General features: G+C 39.4%; 2 protein-coding genes and 1 long non-coding RNA gene across 3 annotated transcripts in view; 1 reads left to right on the top strand and 2 right to left on the bottom strand.

Moving 5' to 3' along the window:
* The first annotated feature begins 64 nt into the window (after positions 1-64).
* Positions 65-9,420, top strand: LOC132251116 (uncharacterized). Its single transcript, XR_009462922.1, has 2 exons — positions 65-4,695; positions 8,420-9,420. It is a non-coding gene; the product is annotated as an uncharacterized LOC132251116 (long non-coding RNA).
* LOC102568165 (fatty acid-binding protein, liver-like) lies at positions 5,015-9,284 on the bottom strand. Its single transcript, XM_006267978.4, has 4 exons — positions 9,201-9,284; positions 7,347-7,519; positions 6,298-6,387; positions 5,015-5,188 (listed from the first exon to the last, which is right to left on the bottom strand). The coding sequence occupies exons 1-4, from the start codon at positions 9,265-9,267 to the stop codon at positions 5,135-5,137; spliced, it is 384 nt and encodes a 127-aa protein (XP_006268040.1). The 5' UTR covers positions 9,268-9,284; the 3' UTR covers positions 5,015-5,134.
* A 2,463-nt stretch (positions 9,421-11,883) lies between the features above and the next one.
* The window catches only part of MYOM3 (myomesin 3), a 42,434-nt gene continuing 34,179 nt past the window's right edge, over positions 11,884-20,138 (bottom strand). Inside the window, exons 32-36 of the mRNA XM_006267979.4 lie at positions 19,389-19,552; positions 18,761-18,797; positions 17,583-17,605; positions 17,428-17,483; positions 11,884-15,423 (exon numbers count right to left, since the gene is read on the bottom strand). Coding sequence (XP_006268041.1) covers positions 15,160-15,423; positions 17,428-17,483; positions 17,583-17,605; positions 18,761-18,797; positions 19,389-19,552 — 544 coding nt within the window. The 3' untranslated portion in view covers positions 11,884-15,159. The remainder of the gene's footprint in view (positions 15,424-17,427; positions 17,484-17,582; positions 17,606-18,760; positions 18,798-19,388; positions 19,553-20,138) is intronic.

Genomic DNA, 20,138 nt, shown 5'->3' with positions numbered 1-20,138 from the left:
TCCTAGGAGCGCTCCCCGCCTGCGCATGCGCTCTTTTTTGACGTCGGTGCTGCGCAAGCGCCAGCTTCCCAGTCTCCTCGGGGTGGTCCCTTCAGCGCGCGCAAGCTCGGTTTGTCGTTTGGTTCCGCGCATGCGCTGTGCTGCGAAGTCCGTTAGAATGTGCGGGCGTCTTGTCGTTTTCCCGCCCAAAAGCTGCTGAGTCGCTCGTCTCGGGGTGGAGGAGCTTTCACTGCTACCCTGAGAGGCAGAAAGACACCCCCCCGCCCTCCCTAGAGCCTTACTATCCAGTTTATAGGTGTTACAGTATAAACACCTGGTCATGCTCCACATGTAGCTAGATCATGCGCCAGTGCAGGGGTAGCGGGGCACCGTTGTGCGGGGCTGAGGTACCCACCTGCCGCGTGCTCATCTTTGAAACGTCGGTGCTTTGTGCCAAAGACCCTTGCGCTATTGGGGCGTGAATACTTTGCAGCGTAAAACGAGCATGTATCTGCATCGGATGGCTTCGGGGTTGGAAACGCTGGTGCCGGGTGTCTCAGCAGGGGCTGAACTTCCCCGCGGGAGAGCGGTCAGGAACTCCGGCGGGCCGCCTGACCGTGGCAATCGCATTGTGACGCAGGGTAAAGCTGACGTTTCGGGTCCCCAGGGTGATTTCACGACGCCAATGCTGGCCTTCTGGTAAGAACAAGTACGTGAGGGTCATAACCCTGCGCTCTCCGTTGCTGGCTCACCGTGGGACTCCGACAAGCCTGTTAATGGCCGTATGTCTTACTTCCCACGTGGAAAACAGCGATAATAAATTGTACCATTAATCCTACAATGACTTTTACAGCACGTGGCGTATTGCTTGCTTATAGTGCTTTAAAGAAATTAATAAATTATAAGATGCTTATTATTAAGTTGGCCTGTCTATAGTAGCTGACTTAATGAAGCACTCGTTACAGAAGCATCTGGTCGTTCAGGTCGTGATTGACATGGTAATGTATAATTCACTTAACAAACAAATGCAGAAGTTATTACTTCAGGTTTTCATAGTCCTGAAATACCATTCTTCCAGCAACAGATGCTCCCGTTTCATTTCCTGACTTTTCTGTTGGATCATTTTAAGTGCTAGAATACAAGTGAAACCAGAGCAGCTACAAACATGCGCTCCCACTCTCTTATTCCCACGTTACTTCAAATGCAATGAAATGTTGGAAATCGTATCAGTGCCGTAGCTGACCTGGAAAAGGAGGCTGTATACTTCATCTTCCTAAACAGAAGTAAAGAATCATGATGGTTATTGTGTCCGAGCAAAGCACTGAATCACATTAGTAGCCTTTGAAATGTAACTTGTAAGTTACACCACAGCTGTTTCCCTTTCAGGGGCTATCCTATCTAGAAGTGGACATTTGTGCTGAGTATGATTTGGAACAAATATATATTAAAATCCTATTCACACACATATGCACACGAGTTTCTTTAGAAGAACCTGAAATAGGCGGTGCAAAAGCAGGCAAGATTAAATTTACACTCTGAATACACTGTAACAGCTGTGTAATACCAAACTGTTTTCTAGTTCAGTGGTTCTCAACCTTTTTTGTACCAGGATCCATTTGTAAACATCAACGACTAGTCCCAACCCAGTGCTCCTTACTTGTGACCTGCTGCCCTGAGCCCCCCATTGTGTGTGTGGGGGGGGGGGGACGGGGGGGGCCCAAGCAGCAAACTGCCAGCCTGCAAGGGAAAGGCCACGGTTTCCCATGTTTTTCTCCTGTAAAGGAGAATCCATTTTCAAAGTTCATTCATGACCCTTTCATATATTCTTGCGACTCACTTTGGGGTCACAACCCACAGGTTGAGAAACGCTGTTCTAGTTGGTACATCAAAGTTTACTCTTAGAAAATTGTATGAAACACTGAAGTTGCCACATAAAATTTGATCTTTAGCATATATACATGTTCTTGGGGTAATTACATTCTTTTCCCAAAACCCTGTGGAATTGGGAGCTAATAGAAACAGTTCAGAGCAAGATAGATCTTGTCTCTTTAGTGCTCATAATTACAAGGTGTGGTAATGCAGAAGGTAGGACAGGGTGGCATCACTAACTGATTCAGAAGCATGAGCTTTCATAGGCAACAGCCTCTGGCGAACTATGAAGACTTATGCCTCTTTGAGCCAGTTAGTCTCTGAGGTGCTACCCTGCCCTACCATCTACCTGACTTCAGACTAACAGCAAATTACCAAGGCAGAAATGTAAACATTGTCATGAAGTGTTCTCTGTAATTTCACTTGACTTTGAGGGAGGGTGGATCCACCATCCTTTCAAAACAAGTATTTTCAATAGATAAATGATAACTAATATCCCAGAGAGGAAGACACGATTCTTAGCATAAACAAGGGCCTCCGGTTCCTAAAATCTTGAAGTAAAACACTGAACAAAGGACTTGTATGGAACCTCATATCTCAGCAGCAGTGGAATGTGCCATGATTAGTTCAGCTGTATAGCTGGCAATGTTAAATAATTTGGACATTGCAGTACAGGCAGTCCTCAGACTTACGAGACAATTGGTTCCTGAAAACCACGTCTTAAGCTGAAATGTTGTAACTTGGAACCGATTTTCCCATAGGAAACAATGTTATAAATGGGGGATTGGTTCCTGAACCAAGGCCCGATACTCTTATTTTCACCAAAAATAACCCAGAATTTGAACACAATCAATTATAGATGAGTAATACATCAATGTATTTATATTGTAAATAGCAATCATATTGATTTGGAAGGACTTCTTTGAGGAGACTTTGCTAGGCAGTTTGAAGGACTCTTGGTTGGAGTTTTTGAAGCGTTCTTGGCTAGAGTCTCAGCTGCAGTTTTTTCTGGAATCTTGTCTGCCTTCTTCAAGAAAGTGTCCAAGGAAGTTTGGACAGCTGTTCTCCAGGGAGATGGGTGATGCAGCAAACTTGTTCACTGGTGTGACTTGGCATCAGATCAAGTGTAAAATCGAAACTGATGTCATAAAGTTGAAACAGGGTGTCAATTTATAAACGTAAGTGCAAAATGTTGTAACTCGAAACATTGTAAGTCGAGGACTGCCTGTACATTTGCTTTTAGATTGTTTTATAGAAGCTTAGGTGCAACATGTTAGAAACAATTTCAGTTATCACTGTTTTGAGGGTATACTACATTCCCTATAATTTTGTTTCCTTTTGTGTAGCGGAACCTGTATTTGCTGACCTTTACTTTGAGATAGTAAATTGAATAGATTGTGAGTTGTGTTGTGGAAGAAGATTAATTTGTAGTAACTTGGGAACACTTATGTAGATATTAAAACAATGTATTTTTATGTACTAAAAATCATCAGTGCTTTCTTAGGTGGGTGCTTTAATTGAATAAAAAAAAAAATACATTTTATGTCATTGTGAGTCTAAACCAACATATTATACATTTTTGTCACAGGCGTTACAAATTACAGTGATTACAATTCTATTTAATGACAAAAATATTTTTAGTTCGATTAGTTTAGAAAGTGTCAAATCTCTTGTATAATTCATTTTTCAGCTGTAGCTTTGTTTGTTAAAGCATTGTGGTTTTCTGGGAATGTACTGTTAGAACATTAATATCCTTTTGTTATATTTCCTCGTCTAGCTAGCAGCAGTTACTGAGCAACTTACAAACATTACCTTTTTGAGCTCTTGAATAGTTTCATGCAGCACACAGCTTTAAAATAACTTTCTTCCCAAGTTCTGGCAAATGGCCTGAATCTATTCTGGGGATCTTGTATACATGTGTAACTCCTCCTGAACTCAAAAGCTTTAGAGCTTATTCATACAAATACAGCATGCCTCAGTTACTGGCATTGCTGTGCCAGTACAACTCCTCTTGCAGACGCTCTGATTTCAGAATAAGGATGCTTTTTCCTTATCTAGATTATTTTGCATTCAGAGTATACGAGGTAAGCCAGAAAAAGCACTCTAGTTCTAAGCTAAGGGTGTCCACATGATGAGGTCTAGCAGTAAGCTATGTTGGTAGTTTTCCCTGCATAGAGGAGATCAGATTCTGTTCCCAGTCAAGTCGCTTGAAAAACTTCCACTAACCTCAATGTAGAGTAGGGCTGCTAGTATATATAATAGAATCCATTTACCTGGAAACCTGAAAAATGGCATGACTACCAACGAACATTTTAGTGAGAAAACAAAAGGTCTGGTGGTGTCACAGTACATGCCATATAGGTCAATTCAATGTCAATAATAAAGTAGGATGAATGATAATGCTTTTTTTAAAAGAAGCTGAACTTTGCAAAGATGATCAGTTGAGAGTAACAGGTGTTAGGAAACCTACTTCCCATCTTCAATTCCATGCATTTTATGCCTCAACCTAGACAGTAAACAGTGATCTAATCTGAAAACAGGATTTTCCAGTCATGCTAATCAGGACTATTACAAGGATGCTTCATTATTTTTAGATCTGGAAAATATCATGAATTGCCTAATTTTTGGTTTAATTTCTTTTGGTCTTGAACACTTAACTGTGTTTGCAATTCCTTTTTTATGTTGGTTAACAAGTCATTTATATTGTTTAATTGCTGAGTAGGTGCAATATGCTTTCCAGCTCTTAACATGCTTCTGCTTATATTACTCTTACAGATACAGCTGTGCATAACAACCATAAATGTCTGATTCCTCCTTGCTGGATAAGAAGTAGATGGCAGATTTTTGGTAGGTCACTTAGACTAACTGGACAAAAAAGAGAAAAGGAGGTGGGATTTATTAAATTTATATTCTTCCTTATTTGGCATAAGAGGTCAGGAAATATTCATATCAGCTTCTGTCACCTCCCTGTTGCTGTTCTGGTGAGCCACTATTTTACCAGAGGCCACAGGTCCTCTACTTCTTTCACAGGAAAATCTCCCCTTGTAATTATTGGGAGATCTGCCTGTCTTGGAAACAGGCCTCTGCTACTTAGAAAGATGGGCCTCATAGTATAAACAAGGAAAATGCATTCTTATATTAGCCAAAGTATGAGATGCAAGGAAAGCAGAGATCTTGGTTCTTTATTTTTCTGTAGCGCTCTTTCAGAATAAGAACAATCACAACTGATGGAAAATGTGCTTTTGGAACGTAAAAATGTCCAAGACAAAATGAGTCTGTCATCTCATTATTTAACCCTCTTGCTTTTTCTGATGAGTGTTGCTGAACCAACAGTCATAGTCTGGAAAAGATAAATAAGTTACTTGTTTCTTATTTAGACTGTAAGGAGAGCTGCACATAGCTACCAGAAAAGAAACTGCTGTAATTCTCTCATTCACAATACCTGTCTATAGACATACACAGTGCATTCATACTAAAACAATGACGTTTCTGTTAGGGAACCAGTTCTGAGGACTGAGAATCCCCAAATGTCAACTGTTATTTTCAAGGACATTGTTGTTATCCTTTATTAAGGAGTAATATCAGAAGTTTTCCAAGAGAAGTGAATGTTCTCCAAATCAGAAACCTGCTGCTGGAAATAAGTACTTTTAAAATAGCACTTCGGATATTTATTATTGTAAGAAAAAGTAGGCTGACATTTTCAAAGCCATTTAAGGAAGCTGAGTTTCCATAACTTTGAGAGCTGCTTTGACAACCTTTGCTGTAAAACCTGTGACAATAATCTCTTCAAGTGGGACACATCTTAAAAACTGAAAAGTTGAGGTTTAACTCCCAAGGGGAAGGGCTCTATACTGGTAGAGAAGGGTTCAGAACAAATTAGACATTCCAAGGATTTGTAAGTTAAAGAAGTGAAAATGTAAACTTGCATTCCTTGATTCATTTTGCACCCTTTGCCTGGGTCAAAGTTTTTCAGTGAGGCCATTGGTGCAAACAGTTCACAGCCTTATGTAGAATCCTGCAAAAGGCTTTCCTGCATAATGCTTATAAACTAAAAATGTTCATGCTTGAGTGTATAAAATGGAAAATAACGGATGAATTCGGCCCAGTCTCACCTGGGAAATGACAGCTAACATTCAAAGACAGGAAAGTCTTGAATGTAACTGTAAGGGCATAACTGCACATTGTGTCTGTGTTTAAAGGAGATTCAGGTAAGGCATTTGTGGCACTATATGATGCATCTGTACCAAAGTATGATTAACATTGTTTCTCTTGGGCTATGATAATTTTTAAGAGTTAAAATCATATATTCTTCATAGATATAGATTTAAGGCATGGCTTTTGTAATAATTTTTGTGCTTTAAGAAATGGTATTGATTTTATAAGCTGCCATGTGTAGGGCATTTTTTTCTGTTATTTTTCATAATGCACTTATATTTGCCTAAATCTTACCTCCAACATTTCATTTCCTATAACTTCTTGTTCATGGAAGAATTTGTCTGATTTACACACAAGCTTTCCATCTTGCAAGTGAACGATGCACTGTGAACACAGATTTTTTTTTTAAAGAATTACTTATATTAATTTATGAAGTCCAGTGTCTGGCAGCAATTGAGGCCAAAAGGTAAACATGTGGAAATTCAGTTATAAGAAGTAGTTGGGTACACAGATATGATGAGATGGAAGTGCAGTCACTCATTCTTATTTCCCTAACCACAGTTGGCATGATTAAGTAATATCCTAATTAACTTAGGAGAAAATTTGCTTTCTTCCAACTGTTCAAAGAATATAAATGCTACTGTTTGATGCGTAGATGATTTTCAGGAAATAGAGGCTGTTAAAAGGATTTACAGTTATTGTATGTAAAATACATATATAATGTGGACCATGTGTAACAGAAAGATTGTCTCCTAGACTACCCTCACATATACTTGTAAATACATGAACCACTTTCCTTGCCATAAATAACACTCCTGCCTGCATGGGAAAATGTAGTAAGAAAGCACTTAAAGTATTTTGGCATCTTTATCAGCTGAGAGAGAGATAGAGAATCACCACCATTGGAAGTCAGCTGTCCAAAGACCACAGTTAGTGTTCCACAGCCTGCTGTTTGGACAGTACTATTCAGGGTAAAGTGAAAAATTGCATGATGCATTTAGTCATTTATGCAGTACAGGACATAGGGAATAAAATTCCTCTCTAACTCCTGTTTTGATTTGCTCCTCCACTGACGCAGGAAACTTGATTACCTTTACCTGTTTGCTTATAACTGAGTATTTAATAATCTGTTGAAAAATATCTAGTTAGTACAAATACTTTATTTTTCCAAGAGGTTCCTGGGGGTTTCTCCAGACCCTGCTTTGCAGTACCATGTCTCTAGCTTCAGAAGCAGCTCCTGAAGCCTGTTGGCATCACTTTACATGTCAGTTTGAAGAGCTGGTTAAGGAGTGATGCATTGTGCTATTGTGTGAACTACTATTCCTGAAATACTGGTAGGTTACCTTCATTTTTTTGCCATCCATAGTGGTGATATCAGCCTCTTTCCCAAGAGTAAATGAATTTGTTACAGACTGCTTGGGTGTTTTTGACGTCACAACAAAGTTGCTTCCATTTTGTTGTATTTCAATAACAGGCTTAATGTTTGGGGCAACTTTGATAATTTCATCTGGCAATCCTGCAGAAAAACAAAAAAACAGATTTTTAATTTCTCTGGTATGCACAGAGGGAGTTCCTGTTGAAATTAATAATGGAAATACCAAATACTTTGTTTCAATGATGTTACAAAGTTGACATGAATTAGCAAAAGAACAGGACATCAGTGTTAAAGCACGGAGTTTATCCTGAGATTCCCCAGTGCTGTCTGGCCATAACATTTAATTCATGGGCATTTTTTGTTTGGTTAATTTTCTTATAATCTTGGAGATTCAATGCCAGTCCCTTACTTTGAGGACCTGCCATGAATCTAATAATTTTTAAAAAGCAATTTAAGGTGTTTTTGCCTCCTATTACAATAGTTCTGTAAATACATTTTTAAATTGTATGTATAGCTTTCACATTTGTGAAACTTGGACACTTTTCTAAGTTCTTTTCTAATCTATACAGACTGTTACACCTCCATCATCTCTTCAATATCTGGGGATAAGGGAGGTATAGTGACTCCCATGACACGACTAATATGACATATACATTATTTTCTCTCTTCCTCTCCCCAGAGCAGGCTGGAGACTAAGGTACAGGTCACAGAGTAGCAGCAGAAAAATTGCCTCATGCATGACTTGAAAAAGTGACCTTTGGCAGTGAGGGGGTAATTCAGACAACATTCTCTTTAGGCCTGGGGTTTTCAGAGGAATCTTAATTGTGGCCAGGGGCACCCAACTCCACTGAATTTCAAAGTAAGGCTTTTTGAAAACCCATCTAATCCTTGGTCATTTTACTAAAATTGCCATCAAGGCTGAAAAGGAAACTGTGGTGATGCTTTTTATTAGAGACCTAGGGCAGAAATCCTATTTTACTTTACATGCCTAAATGGCAGTTGCCTAGCCTTTTAACTGCTGTTTTTTGCTCTTTTGCACAGTTGAGGATTCTATTTTACCAGAAGGTCTCCTGCCCTGTGGACAGATGCCCTAACCCATAAGCTGTCATGCTAAACCATGGAAGGGAGTTCCACCAGCATCTAACAGGTGCTAGTCATTGGTTTTTGTTTGGCTACAATTTCAGGGCATATGTTGCCTTACATGCCTACCTGGGTGAGGATATGGTACTACCTACCTGCAAGCCAGAGTACAGCCCTGCTGAACGTGCTCCCTGGGTATGTGCATATTTACATGCCCAGAACTGTATCAACCTATGTGTATGTGTTGAAAACTGTAGTTACATAGGTGGTAACTGCTATTTATGTACATAAAGTGAAATGTGATTTTGTCCCTACTATTTAAAGACCATCCTCTTCATTTCATACAGGTGACCAAATGGCGATCACCTAGCAATGTAGATTTGAAAGGCTCTATATCCCATTAACAAGTCCCTGCTAGCAAACCTATTAGATTTATAAACGCGTATACAGTTCAATTTTCATGCTTCTATTAAGATACCTCTTATTTCAGGAGAAGCTCACTCTTGTAGTAAACACTTAGGAAATTTGAGTTTAAAACCTGGTGTTCTACCTGTGTTGCTTTGGGCAAATCTCTTCACTTCATTTAATCTCTAAAATGCTTAGAGTAGTACTGAACTATGTCATGGGAGGTGGCTGGTCCAAAATATAAGTTGAAATTCCCTGATGAAAACTGCTGTAAATGAAAAATATTGTTATATTTCACATACCCAACAAGCTGTGACAAAAGTAACTAGACACTTACCAATAGCTTTCAAGAACTCTTCATAGTTCTCTTGAGCATAGACCTGCCAAGTTCCACTGAATGCCATTATGGATGATATGGTGTAGTATGGGCAGCGATGCCAGGAAGAGAATGGAGGACTCTTCTATCAAAGTGATGCTATTTATACTAAGGGAAAAATCTAGCTCATTTCATGCAATGATTTGGTAATCATTAACAATAAAGTATCAATTATTAATCATCTATTTGTTCTTAATGGAAATAACCTCTAGTTCATTGTTTCTGAAGAAAGGTTTACCTTGACTGACTCTTTTAAGGTTTCCTGGCTAGTTTTAAACTAGGCCTTAAACTATCAGGATGATTACCTTTGTCTACTGGTATAACTATAGTTAAAAACCTCCTATCTAACTAGTATACATCTAAGTCATCTTTGAAAATGTGTTTTGGGTTCCTCAGTCACTTTGGCCAGGCCCTCAACCCTCCCCTTCCTCCAAGTGGTTTAAAATGGCAGGGTCAGCATGCAGTGGCAGTAGTCTCCAGTCAGGGGGCTAGAGAGCAGGATTTACTGTATGGGTCTTGACCTCTGCTCTCTGTAGGTTCTCCAAACAGCTGAGCACACAAGAGAGCCCTTATTGCCTGTCTGCACCACTTCTCCCAGCTGTCCGTGGAGGGGTGGGGCAGAGCACTGTGGGAAGCTAAAGGACCACTGAAGCATGCCAGTATTTCAGGAAGTGCTTCAAAAATGCTCCTCTTTTTTCAAGGGTCATTTTTGAAGCACTTTGGCCTTTTTTTAGATGCTTTGGCCATAAGTACCTTCATTGTTTGGAGTGCATTTATATTCAAACAGCAAGTAGCCTACGGCTTATGACACACAGCTGAACAGTTATAATTCCATCCAGTAGACGTCAATGTTAAGCACAGCTATTAGCCAGTACATTACAATATTTAAATAGGTTTAATCATACTTGTGTACATACAAATTTAAATGGGAAATGAAACATGAAGCTGTTGCCTAGGGACTAAAGTGGGGGAAATAAATGAGTGCTTTATTTTAATTCTCACTTTGCCCATAATCCGATAACATTTTCAACATTTACATTCTCTGTGCAGGTTGGACTTAGCATTAGAGGACACTGGACAAATTATGTGTGCTTTGCCATGAAATTGCTTAATTTAGACAATGTCTATACCCTAGCGGTGCCTGACCTTTCTGAGATAACATTTGTATTACTAAATACTAAGCAGCATTTTTTTCACTGAGTGGGAATAAGATTCTGAACAAATTTACAATTACATTGTTTTCCAGTCTGAAGTTTTCTGAGAAAAATCTCAAACTGAGATGAAAGAACCAAACACCCCTCAAGCTTTGGGAAAATTCAGGTCCACCTCTAATTTCCTAATTCAGCACAGTTTTAATCAGTGCATAGGGCCTGGTACTAGGACATGAGAGACCTGGATTCTAATTCTGGTTAATAAGCCTCAATTTGGTTTCAAAATTGCACTACCCTAAAATATGCCATACACCTTCTGTAAATTAACATTAGGTGTTAAGGGGTTAATGAATGTTTATTAATAAGAACTTTTAGACCATTTGCAAAGAATTTTCTTCAGGTAAACTTTTGATCCAAGAAACCTGGTATTTTGTCCAAAGTAATGGCCAGTATCTGATGTTTCACAGGACAGGGGAGTAAACAAATTGCACTTTGCCAATTGCTTATAAGGGTGGAAAAGTCCATCTTGAGGATACAGGCTGTTCATCTGTTTGGAACTGAAACTTTCCATTTCTATGAGGACTTCTCACATGCATACACCAGAATTACTGCAGAAAAGTACTGTCAAAGGCTTTTTTAGTCTGTACCGATGACCTCTTCTCACTGTCCTCTGAAGACTAGAGTTGACATTAGGTACTTCACAGTAAGCCAAAGTGCAGAACAGTAGTAAGTGTCTGTTGAATTTGCAGTATGGTTTCACAAAGAAGTCTTTCTAGTGTGTGTGTGGGGTAGGAAATGAATTCCTATTTTCATGATCCAATCCATGACATGGCTCTGGAGTTGCTTTGCTGCACCTCTGCAGGTACTATCCTTTCCAACAGCTGGATGGAAAGCTGTGGTCATGCCTCCTCCCTTGTAGGTCATTTACATCATATAATTATTGTAATGCGTTTTTTTCAGTGAAGTGCTCAATTACGTTGCTTTCACTTACAAAAGTGTATTCTACTTTACCTGTAATTTCAGGGTGAGGTTCTATACTAGGAGAAGTTTGCCGGTTTAAGAACATCATACCAGAAAAATGTACCTAATGGGGACTCAACTTACCCTAGTAAAACTGTGATTATACCCACCCCTCCAAGCAAAGCTAGTTATTCCAGTCATGGTGTGATTTTGCTGCTGTCATGTGCGTACTCTATGGCTGATAGTCTTTTCTTTCCTGGTCATTTAACTGTCCAGATTTTGGTCATCTACATGCTGCTTTTGTGCAGGTTGGAATGCCATGCAGAAGACTAAATCTGGACACTTAGACATTCAGGAAAGAAAAAGAATGGCACCCGGAGCTTTTGCCAGCACAGCTATTGGATCAAGTATAACACCTTTTCATATTCCTGATTAACACAGCTTGGCTGGCAGACGCTTAGTCATAGACATGAGCTAAGTGGGGTCAGTGGGACACATCATCTTTTATATATACAGAATAATTTAACAGAAGCTAATAAACATCAAAACCAGCTTTATTTAAAATGACTCCTTAATGCCCCAGTCCCGCCAACAAATCTCGACAGGTTTGGGAAGTCTGTCTATACAAATTTCACTGCAGGCATAATAGCAAACTAGCTTAAATATAAAGACCTGTCTACAGCCACACACATGTACGCAGTATTAAAACAACAAAAAGGTTCCAAAGCCTAGGACTTAACTGGAAAATGCCAGAATTACAATTACCAGTGAACCTTCAGTCAGCACCTTTGTGCATATGTGATATGAAGCAGCTTTCAATTGGAAAAAATAGTAGGTAATCATGCAATCTTAATAATGTTTCTGCAATGTACTTATTGTGTGTACATTCCTCGAAACAGCAGGATGACTTGATGGAATTTCTGACATGCGTGAGGGTTATCAGCAGAGCTGGAACCTGTAAATCCACTGAACAGACCTCTGCCATATGAGCTAATGGGGTAAATGACAACAATAGATTTCCAGTCTCTAAATGAGCCAACATACAAAGAGAACGGGTCACTTTGCCAGTAGGTTTAACAAATATTTGCTTACAGAAGACGCAAGATTCAGAAATTCTGGGTTCTATTCCAAGTTCTGGAGGGGTGGAGTCTTCTGCCCATTTTCACTAAGCCTTTGCTCTGCTTCAGTCCTGTTTTTCCTTTATCTTATTTGTTGATTCTTTATTTGAAGCTAGTACCTGAACCAATACCAACTGCAGCCCAAATTCTGGTGTCAGTACCTGTGTATAATCCTATCAAGATAAAATCTGCTTCCAAGCATCAAGAACAATAATAGGTATTATAACTCTGATATGGAGATCATACATTTGAAACAGTCTGTTTAATTTAATTAGTAATAGGGAAGTTGTCTTCAAATAAGAACAGTTTTTTTCTTCTTTCTCACCCAGCGGCACACCCAGCCACACACACATCCCTACATGTTTTTAAACAGTCTTCCAAAGATGTATTTAGATATGACTCACATATTGTTGTCAAGTTTACATTTTTTATTTAGCATACACTACATAAAGTGAAGTATCAGCTATAGTACAAAAGGCAAGCACCATCCTTGATCAATGCTAACAAATAAAACAGTGGCTATGGAAACCTCTTCTGAAAGTGTGGGTAAGTTAGAAATACTAGCTGTCAAACATGGTAAATGTCATGCAACCAGGATTATTACATTCCTTTAGATTTCTATTGTCATGTTTTGTCCTTCCTTTTTACATTGTTCAAGGAATAAACTGCTTTCAAAACAGATACATTACAAATATCATGGTTGACATATAAAAATCACATGTTCTCAGAAAAAGTTGATTATGTTTCTGATGCTTCCAACTGTTGTATTTAAAAAAACCTATTGTGGATGTGACACAACTTCTTTCACTTCATTCTCATAAATTTAAAAAAAATGAAGAAAATAATGAGCTTTTAGCTCATCAGGATTTCATCAGCATAGAAACCAAGCTTTTGTTTGAAGGTTGGCATGTGTCACAGTTCTCAGAATAGTTTATCGCTGCATAAGCTTGTCACTTGGTCTAACCCAACAGACAAATTGTTATTTATGCAAAGTCAAATCACCAGTTTTTGATGTAAATGGGGAGGCAGTTACACCATGTAGGACAGAAGGCTTTGCTTATATCTTACAAATACATGCTCAAGGACACAAGTAGATAGCACAGTTTATTTAGGTGAAACGTGTAAAAATATTTTTAATGTTTTTCAAACTTTCAACTTCTCAGTCAGGAATGTCTGGGCTTATGCTACTCTGTTCTGAGCTGAATCTGGCACAGAAACAGATCAAGACATTTGGGGAGACATTCTATTCTTTCCTGGTCATAAGTGGCTGGTTTTTGGCTATCTTCAGAGCATTTTTGGCATTTACATGCCCAGGGGAAATCCTGAACACACAGCCCTGCACACATAGACGACTGAACGACATGTGGGAATGCAGACTCAGTATGTGCAGTAGCAGCCATAAGACATATGACTGCCCCTTATGGAGGCACACTTACATGCCTGAAAATGGAATTGGCCCAAAGCTGTAACTACCAGGCTTAGCCTCAGAAACAAAATGGGGTGCATGTGTTCACCTCACTGAGCCACGTACCTTCAATGCTCGACTCTCCTGGCCCCACATATCACCCTGTCATGGCTGCCCAGAGGGCCAGCTTTATAAGATGTGCCAGAAAAAGAACTGTGGATAATGACTGATCTATCGTGTGGTGGTACGAGTGCTGTGCTAGGAAGTTGGAGACCCCTGGGTTTAAACTCGCATTGGGTAAGGGGGGTGGGGCAGAATACAGGACCTCTTACTTCCAAGTGAGAGCTCCAGCCACTCCTTGGTGAAAAAGATGGTTTCTGCTGTCCTGTACCACTCTGCATGATTGTGTAGTTTTCCATATAGACCTAGGAATAGAATTCCCCTGGATGCACAGGTGCCAAAAATGGACACTTAGGAAGGAACAGAATGCCACCCTTGTTCACCTAGCTGTGCACAGGTGTTCCACAACATAACTGTCTACAGTATGCCATAGTGAAATATCAGCTGTGGGGCATATGTATTTATGATCCCACAGTACAGTGGCAGACACAGCATTAGCCCACACATTCCTCAGTATAGCCAATGGAGACTTAAAAACGCTAGTTTACTTTACTTCTACATGACTTAGCACTGTAAACATGAATGCATTAGGATCTTGATTCAGTGAAGTTAGGAATATACCTAACTTTAAGCACATGAGTAGGTCTACTAACATCAAACTAGGCATATCCTGGAGGACTGCTGAATTGTGGCTCAGCAGGGATAAGTTTAATAACAACACACGCAAAAATTACCTGCTACAGGATATTCAATAACAGAGAGATTTAATATGAAAAGATATTAAAAATAAAGTTCCTGTATACCACTCCTCTATCCCACACAGTGCAGTAAGCTGAAAAGAGATGCCCTTTATGAGGAGCTTATGTCATTTTGTAGGTTTAGGCTAGAATACTTAAGTGAAGTTTTGAAGGATTTCTCTAGATTTTTGCAGATGCTTTACTGAAGGGCTTGTTTCATTTCTCTTACCGGAAATCACTTTAGTTTGCTACATTTTCCAGCAAACAGCACTCTGAATGTGTTTATTTTATACTTGGATAATGCCAGGAAAGAGAAATAGTGGTCTCAATTTTAGTACTGAGATGTTCAAAGGAACCCTAGGGAGTTAGATGCCTTGCATTCAGTGTTTAATCCCCTTCAAAACTCAGTGTTTTGGTGTATGATGGAAGTTATTTTCCCTGTAGTGCTTCTGGTTCCTCTCCATGCTTATATACACTGATTGTAACCTGCCCTGTTTCAGAGCCATATTTATTCTTAACAAATATGCTGTATTTTCCTGTGTCATCACTGCAGACTCTCTCAATGGTAATTGTGACAACTGTTCCCTTCACTTCTATTTTGTAACGATCCTTAAAGACAATTACCTTCTCATTTTTGAACCATGTGATTTCTGGGTAAGGGTCGCCAGAGATGCAACAAGTCAAGCACAGGGTCTGTATTAAAACATAGCAAACGTAGGTATTACAATGACAGTTCACATCTAGTAGCTGAAGGTATAACGGAGCAAATCAAGTTCCTTCTTAAAAATCCATAGAGTAACTAGTTCAGGAACTCCTGAGTCCTAATCAGCCCTAACACTGATTCACTGTATAATCTTGGCTAAGCCAAGCCATTTCTGTCTTAGTTTCTCATCTGTAAAATGGGGACAATATTTACTTTTTTATTTTACAATGGGACTTTTAGCCCAAAAGATTTGTGGATTAATTTTTCAGTGTTTTGAAAGAAACCACCATACAAATTATATCAAATGTTACCTTCTGATCCCACTCCCCAATTTTTGACACAAATAATATGCTGTACTTCTCTTATTTAATGTCTAACAAGATGGCATGATCTTACAAACGCAGTACTATTTTGCTTTCAGGAAGTGGAAAGGTACAGTTTGTAGTATGCAAATCTTTGGTTACATAGAAACATGTCTGTGATTATTAGCAATATAAGCATATTTACTACTTTCAAAATATTAAAGCTCAATAATGACCTCAGACTTCAGGGCTGTTCTAGTTCCTATCATGAGTTCATTGGGACTTATTCACTATGATATAAGAATTCATAAGTAATAGGATTGTGTTGATATCAGATGGCAGAGCTAGGAGAACTAAGGTGCTTTGGGGAAGCCTGACTGTTCTATGATTCAGGAGCAAGCTTACCAAAACAAAAGCTAAATGCTTCATACTAAAATAGAGAATTTCATGGCAGTTCATGCTATTAAGCTGTGCACATTCTGGATAGATTTAGAAGTCTGAACAAAGTTTAAACAGAAACCAGAAAAATGTGAATGGATAGGACTTCTCCACACTTTTATTTTTCTTGCATGTTCCTGCAGCCCATAGATGCCCCTGCAGTGAGGCATTTTTGTTTTGAAATCACACCATTGCAATTAAATGTAATTCCTTTCTACGGCCAGCAGCTGTGATTTTCAAAATAAGTCCTCTTTTCAGTATTGCTTATACCTTAATGAGCTATAGAATAACTTCCCTGAAGTCAATGGGCTTGCTTCCCTTTGTACTATGGCCCCTACACACCACTCTGTTAGTATAAAACGATCTTCAAGTGGATATACTTTACAATAATAGTAATTTTGAGTCCCCTTTACATTTCCAAAACCCCTAAGAGTAAAGAAGAATCTAGCCCAGAGCATAAGATTAGTGTCAGTGATGGAATAATCAAGCCCAATGGTTATAATTATTAGTCTAAAATAGTGGTTTTCAACCTGTGCTCTGGATTCCTGGGGTTCCACAGAGTATGTCTAAGGGGTCTGCAAAAGGTGGCTGATCAAAAGTATGTGAATACCCACACTTACAATTCAAAGGGGTCTGCACCTCCTTTAAAAAATGTTTAGGGGTCCTCAAATGAGAAAAGGTTGAAAACCACTAGTTTAAAAGTAGGGGCGGGATAGGCATGGTCAGACACTTAAACAGCTTCCACAAGCAATTGTCAGCACTTGCAATCTAGCATGTGGTATCTAAGGGGGGGAGCTGAATAAGTAGGGACTTTCATGTAAATCTTCTTACAGTGAGTATTAAAACAGTCTTTGCACTTTACAAAGGCAAGAAATCAATCCTTGAGACATAACTAGGTTTGTGTTTCTCAAAACTGCTTAATGCTACAGGGTAGGCGGGGGTATGTGTGTGTGTAAGAATCATCTGCAATCATAGTTTAGGAACGCCTTGAAACCAGGGAATGGATTAGATGACCTTTCAAGGTCCCTTCCCTCCCTATGCTCTATGATTTGGTTGGATGATGTTAGCCATAAGGATTCTGTCACATCATATCTTTTACAGCTGTGCTGGCTCAGGAAAGCACAGAGCCATAGCTGCTGAAAACACTAAAGAGAAAGGCACCTTGTGCTCTGCACCCCCAGTAATCCTTGCAACATCTATACATGAACTAAGGGCAACCTCACCTAATAATGCATGACAGTTACTCAATATTACCTTATCCTCCATGATAGTAGCAACATCTGGCAGACCTTGGACAACTCTGGCACGATCTGGAAAGGACCAAAAGCAAACAGTTAGCTTTACATACCGGCATAACACTCGGATTTGTGTAACAGAACGAGGGAAATGTGCCACACTTATTTACTTACACTTTTCTGCTATTTCTGCTTCCCTGAAAGTGAGAGAGAGAGAAAGAGGTCTGTAATGTTTTTATTTTATTATGGAACTGCATTTCCAAAGGGAAAGCAAAGAGGGGTGCTAAAGCAAAGTATCAGAATAGGGTAAATATGTGGAAAATTCTAGTATTCTGTCTTTCATTGGGGTGAGTAAAGAGTTTTAGTTTGTTTTTCTCTGAGCCAGTTCTGGAATAAGAGATCTGTAAAAAAGAATTTTTTTTTTTTTCTTATTCTTGATGAACTTCAGAGGAGCCAGTGGATAATGGAGCTTCTCAAATATATGTTTAAAACCCAGTCAGCCCACAAAGGGCTTAAGCGCTTTCTTTCACTGATCCATAACTAAAGAGTCCCATGTGGGAGTTTCAGGTTCCCATCTAGAAAAAGTTTTTCTTTAATTCTGAAGCACTCAGAGTGACAATCCTGAAAGCTGAAGTCTGTTTTATATGTGCAGAAAAAGTATAATTGTGGAGGGAGGGGGAGGGAGAATATAGGCTTCCTCACACAGCCCCAGCACTGGTCTCGAGAGGCCCATTTCTGCATGTGAGAGGAAAATTCCATACACAGGAGGCCTGGTTCCTCTAGTGAATCTGACAGTTTGGTTTGCTTTTGGTGACAGGAGCTTCCATTTGCCAGAAAACAAGCTGTACCCTCTTATTCATAACATGTTATAACCACTGAACAATTGTCAGAGGCTAGCAACACTCCATTGCCATCAGCTGTAACAGAGGAAGGATATCTTTTCCTAAGGCTGGCATGTCACACACTGAATTATTTTTGTTGAAGTAAGGAAGGTTATATCTAAAAGTGTGCAGCGCTTCTAGACCTTGGTAGCCATTTCCCATTTGTTAATTTGCTGTGTCTTGTACAGCTGTGGCTTGCTTACAGCACTGCTCAGTGATTGCCGAGGTTAATTTGCCTCTTGCAGATATGAGCTTTGAATAATTTCCTGCAATTGGTAATTTCCACATCACTAGTGCTCCTCATTAAGAGAAATCTCCCGTGACCTGATTGCTGTTCCAAAGTATGAAGCAGAGAAGCTACGCCAAAATGCATTTGTTAAGGAGAGAAAAAAAAGGAACCAAAAACAAATAGCACAACCCCAAAAATGCATTTGTTTCCCTTTAAAATAAAGTATTTGAGCAGAAACTTACTTTAGCCTTAGATGTTCAGCCATTGCGTCAGCAAAAGCTGCAAAGAACAGAAGAGTTTTAGGGGAAGGTATTTCTTATTTCATTGACCTTAATAGATTTAATATAACATTTTAAACAGGGATTATCTGTTTACACAGGCATTGGTCTGTATCTATTGTTGTATTCTATGGACAGTATCTCTATCTGCCTCAAGGAAATACAAGCTCTATTTATATGTTGCTAAAAGATCAAGGTCCTGATGTCTTCCCACAGAGACGCTTTGAGGCAGGGAAAAGATAATTCTGTTATGGAGCCAAAGCCACATTCTCTCAGAGGGGAACACAAATATTATGTGCAAACCGCAAGCTCTGTGGAAGAAACAGAGCAATTGATGGCCATCCTGTTGGACAGCTGGCTCCTTTCACCCTTCTATCTGGGAGCTCTCTTCCATGGCAGTAATGTTCCTGCCATTAGTTACCCCTCTCTCCATCTGACAACTTTCTGTGTATGCTTCTCCATTCTCCCTTCTAACTTCCCTCCCCCATACCATGTCTTTAAGGAGAATCTATGACCAAATTTGGGTGGAAATCTCTGAAGGTAAGAGGTGTTTAACTGTCCCTTACAACAGAAGTGTTTAGCCTCAGCTCACCTTGTCCAGACAAATCGGTTGATAGTTTGTGAGAGTCTTTCCCATCAAATAATTCCAGGGTATATTTCCCCTTGTCTGCATCTGTGGGATTCAGTATATGAAGCCAGATCTGATCCATTGTACTCCCAGCTTTTAGCCTCTCACCACTTTCTAGTGGCTTATCCCTACGTAAACATACAACATTTCAGAGATATTAGAGTAAAATTGCGCAAGCTTCAACACTGAACTGATTCTGTAAGATCTGTTTGTTAGGGGAAAAAAAGACTGGGAGCCAGGAATCTTGGGATTCCAATAGGAGTCAGGCACCTTGGAGTCTTTGAAAATCTCACCAGGCCCCTCACACCTTAAGAAATCTGGACCTTAACTTCCAAATCACACCTATCAGTAAAAAGGGTCTAATTACACAGGGCTTGCATACTTCACAGAGATGTTATGAGGCTAAATTAACCAACATTTGGAAAGAGCTTTGTTATGATCAGATAAAAGGTTGGTTAGATGCCAAGTGACTGTGACACTTCTCCAATGAGGGGTAATAGGCTACAGACAAAATAAAAACTCTTCCTTCTATGGCCATAATTGAGCTTTCATTTAAATGCATTGTTATTGCATCAGCAAAGGTCACCCATCAGCATTTATGCATCTTAAATAAATAGAACATGACTGCTAATTGCAGAGTTCCCACACAATTCAGTATAGAGAGACAATTGCACTTCAGCACCCTGAAGCCCTCATTTAGTCAAATTTCTCATT

This window comes from Alligator mississippiensis, chromosome 6, assembly GCF_030867095.1.
Source record: "Alligator mississippiensis isolate rAllMis1 chromosome 6, rAllMis1, whole genome shotgun sequence".
NCBI classification, from domain to species: Eukaryota; Metazoa; Chordata; order Crocodylia; family Alligatoridae; genus Alligator; species Alligator mississippiensis.
This window is presented reverse-complemented; position numbering and strand designations above follow the sequence as displayed.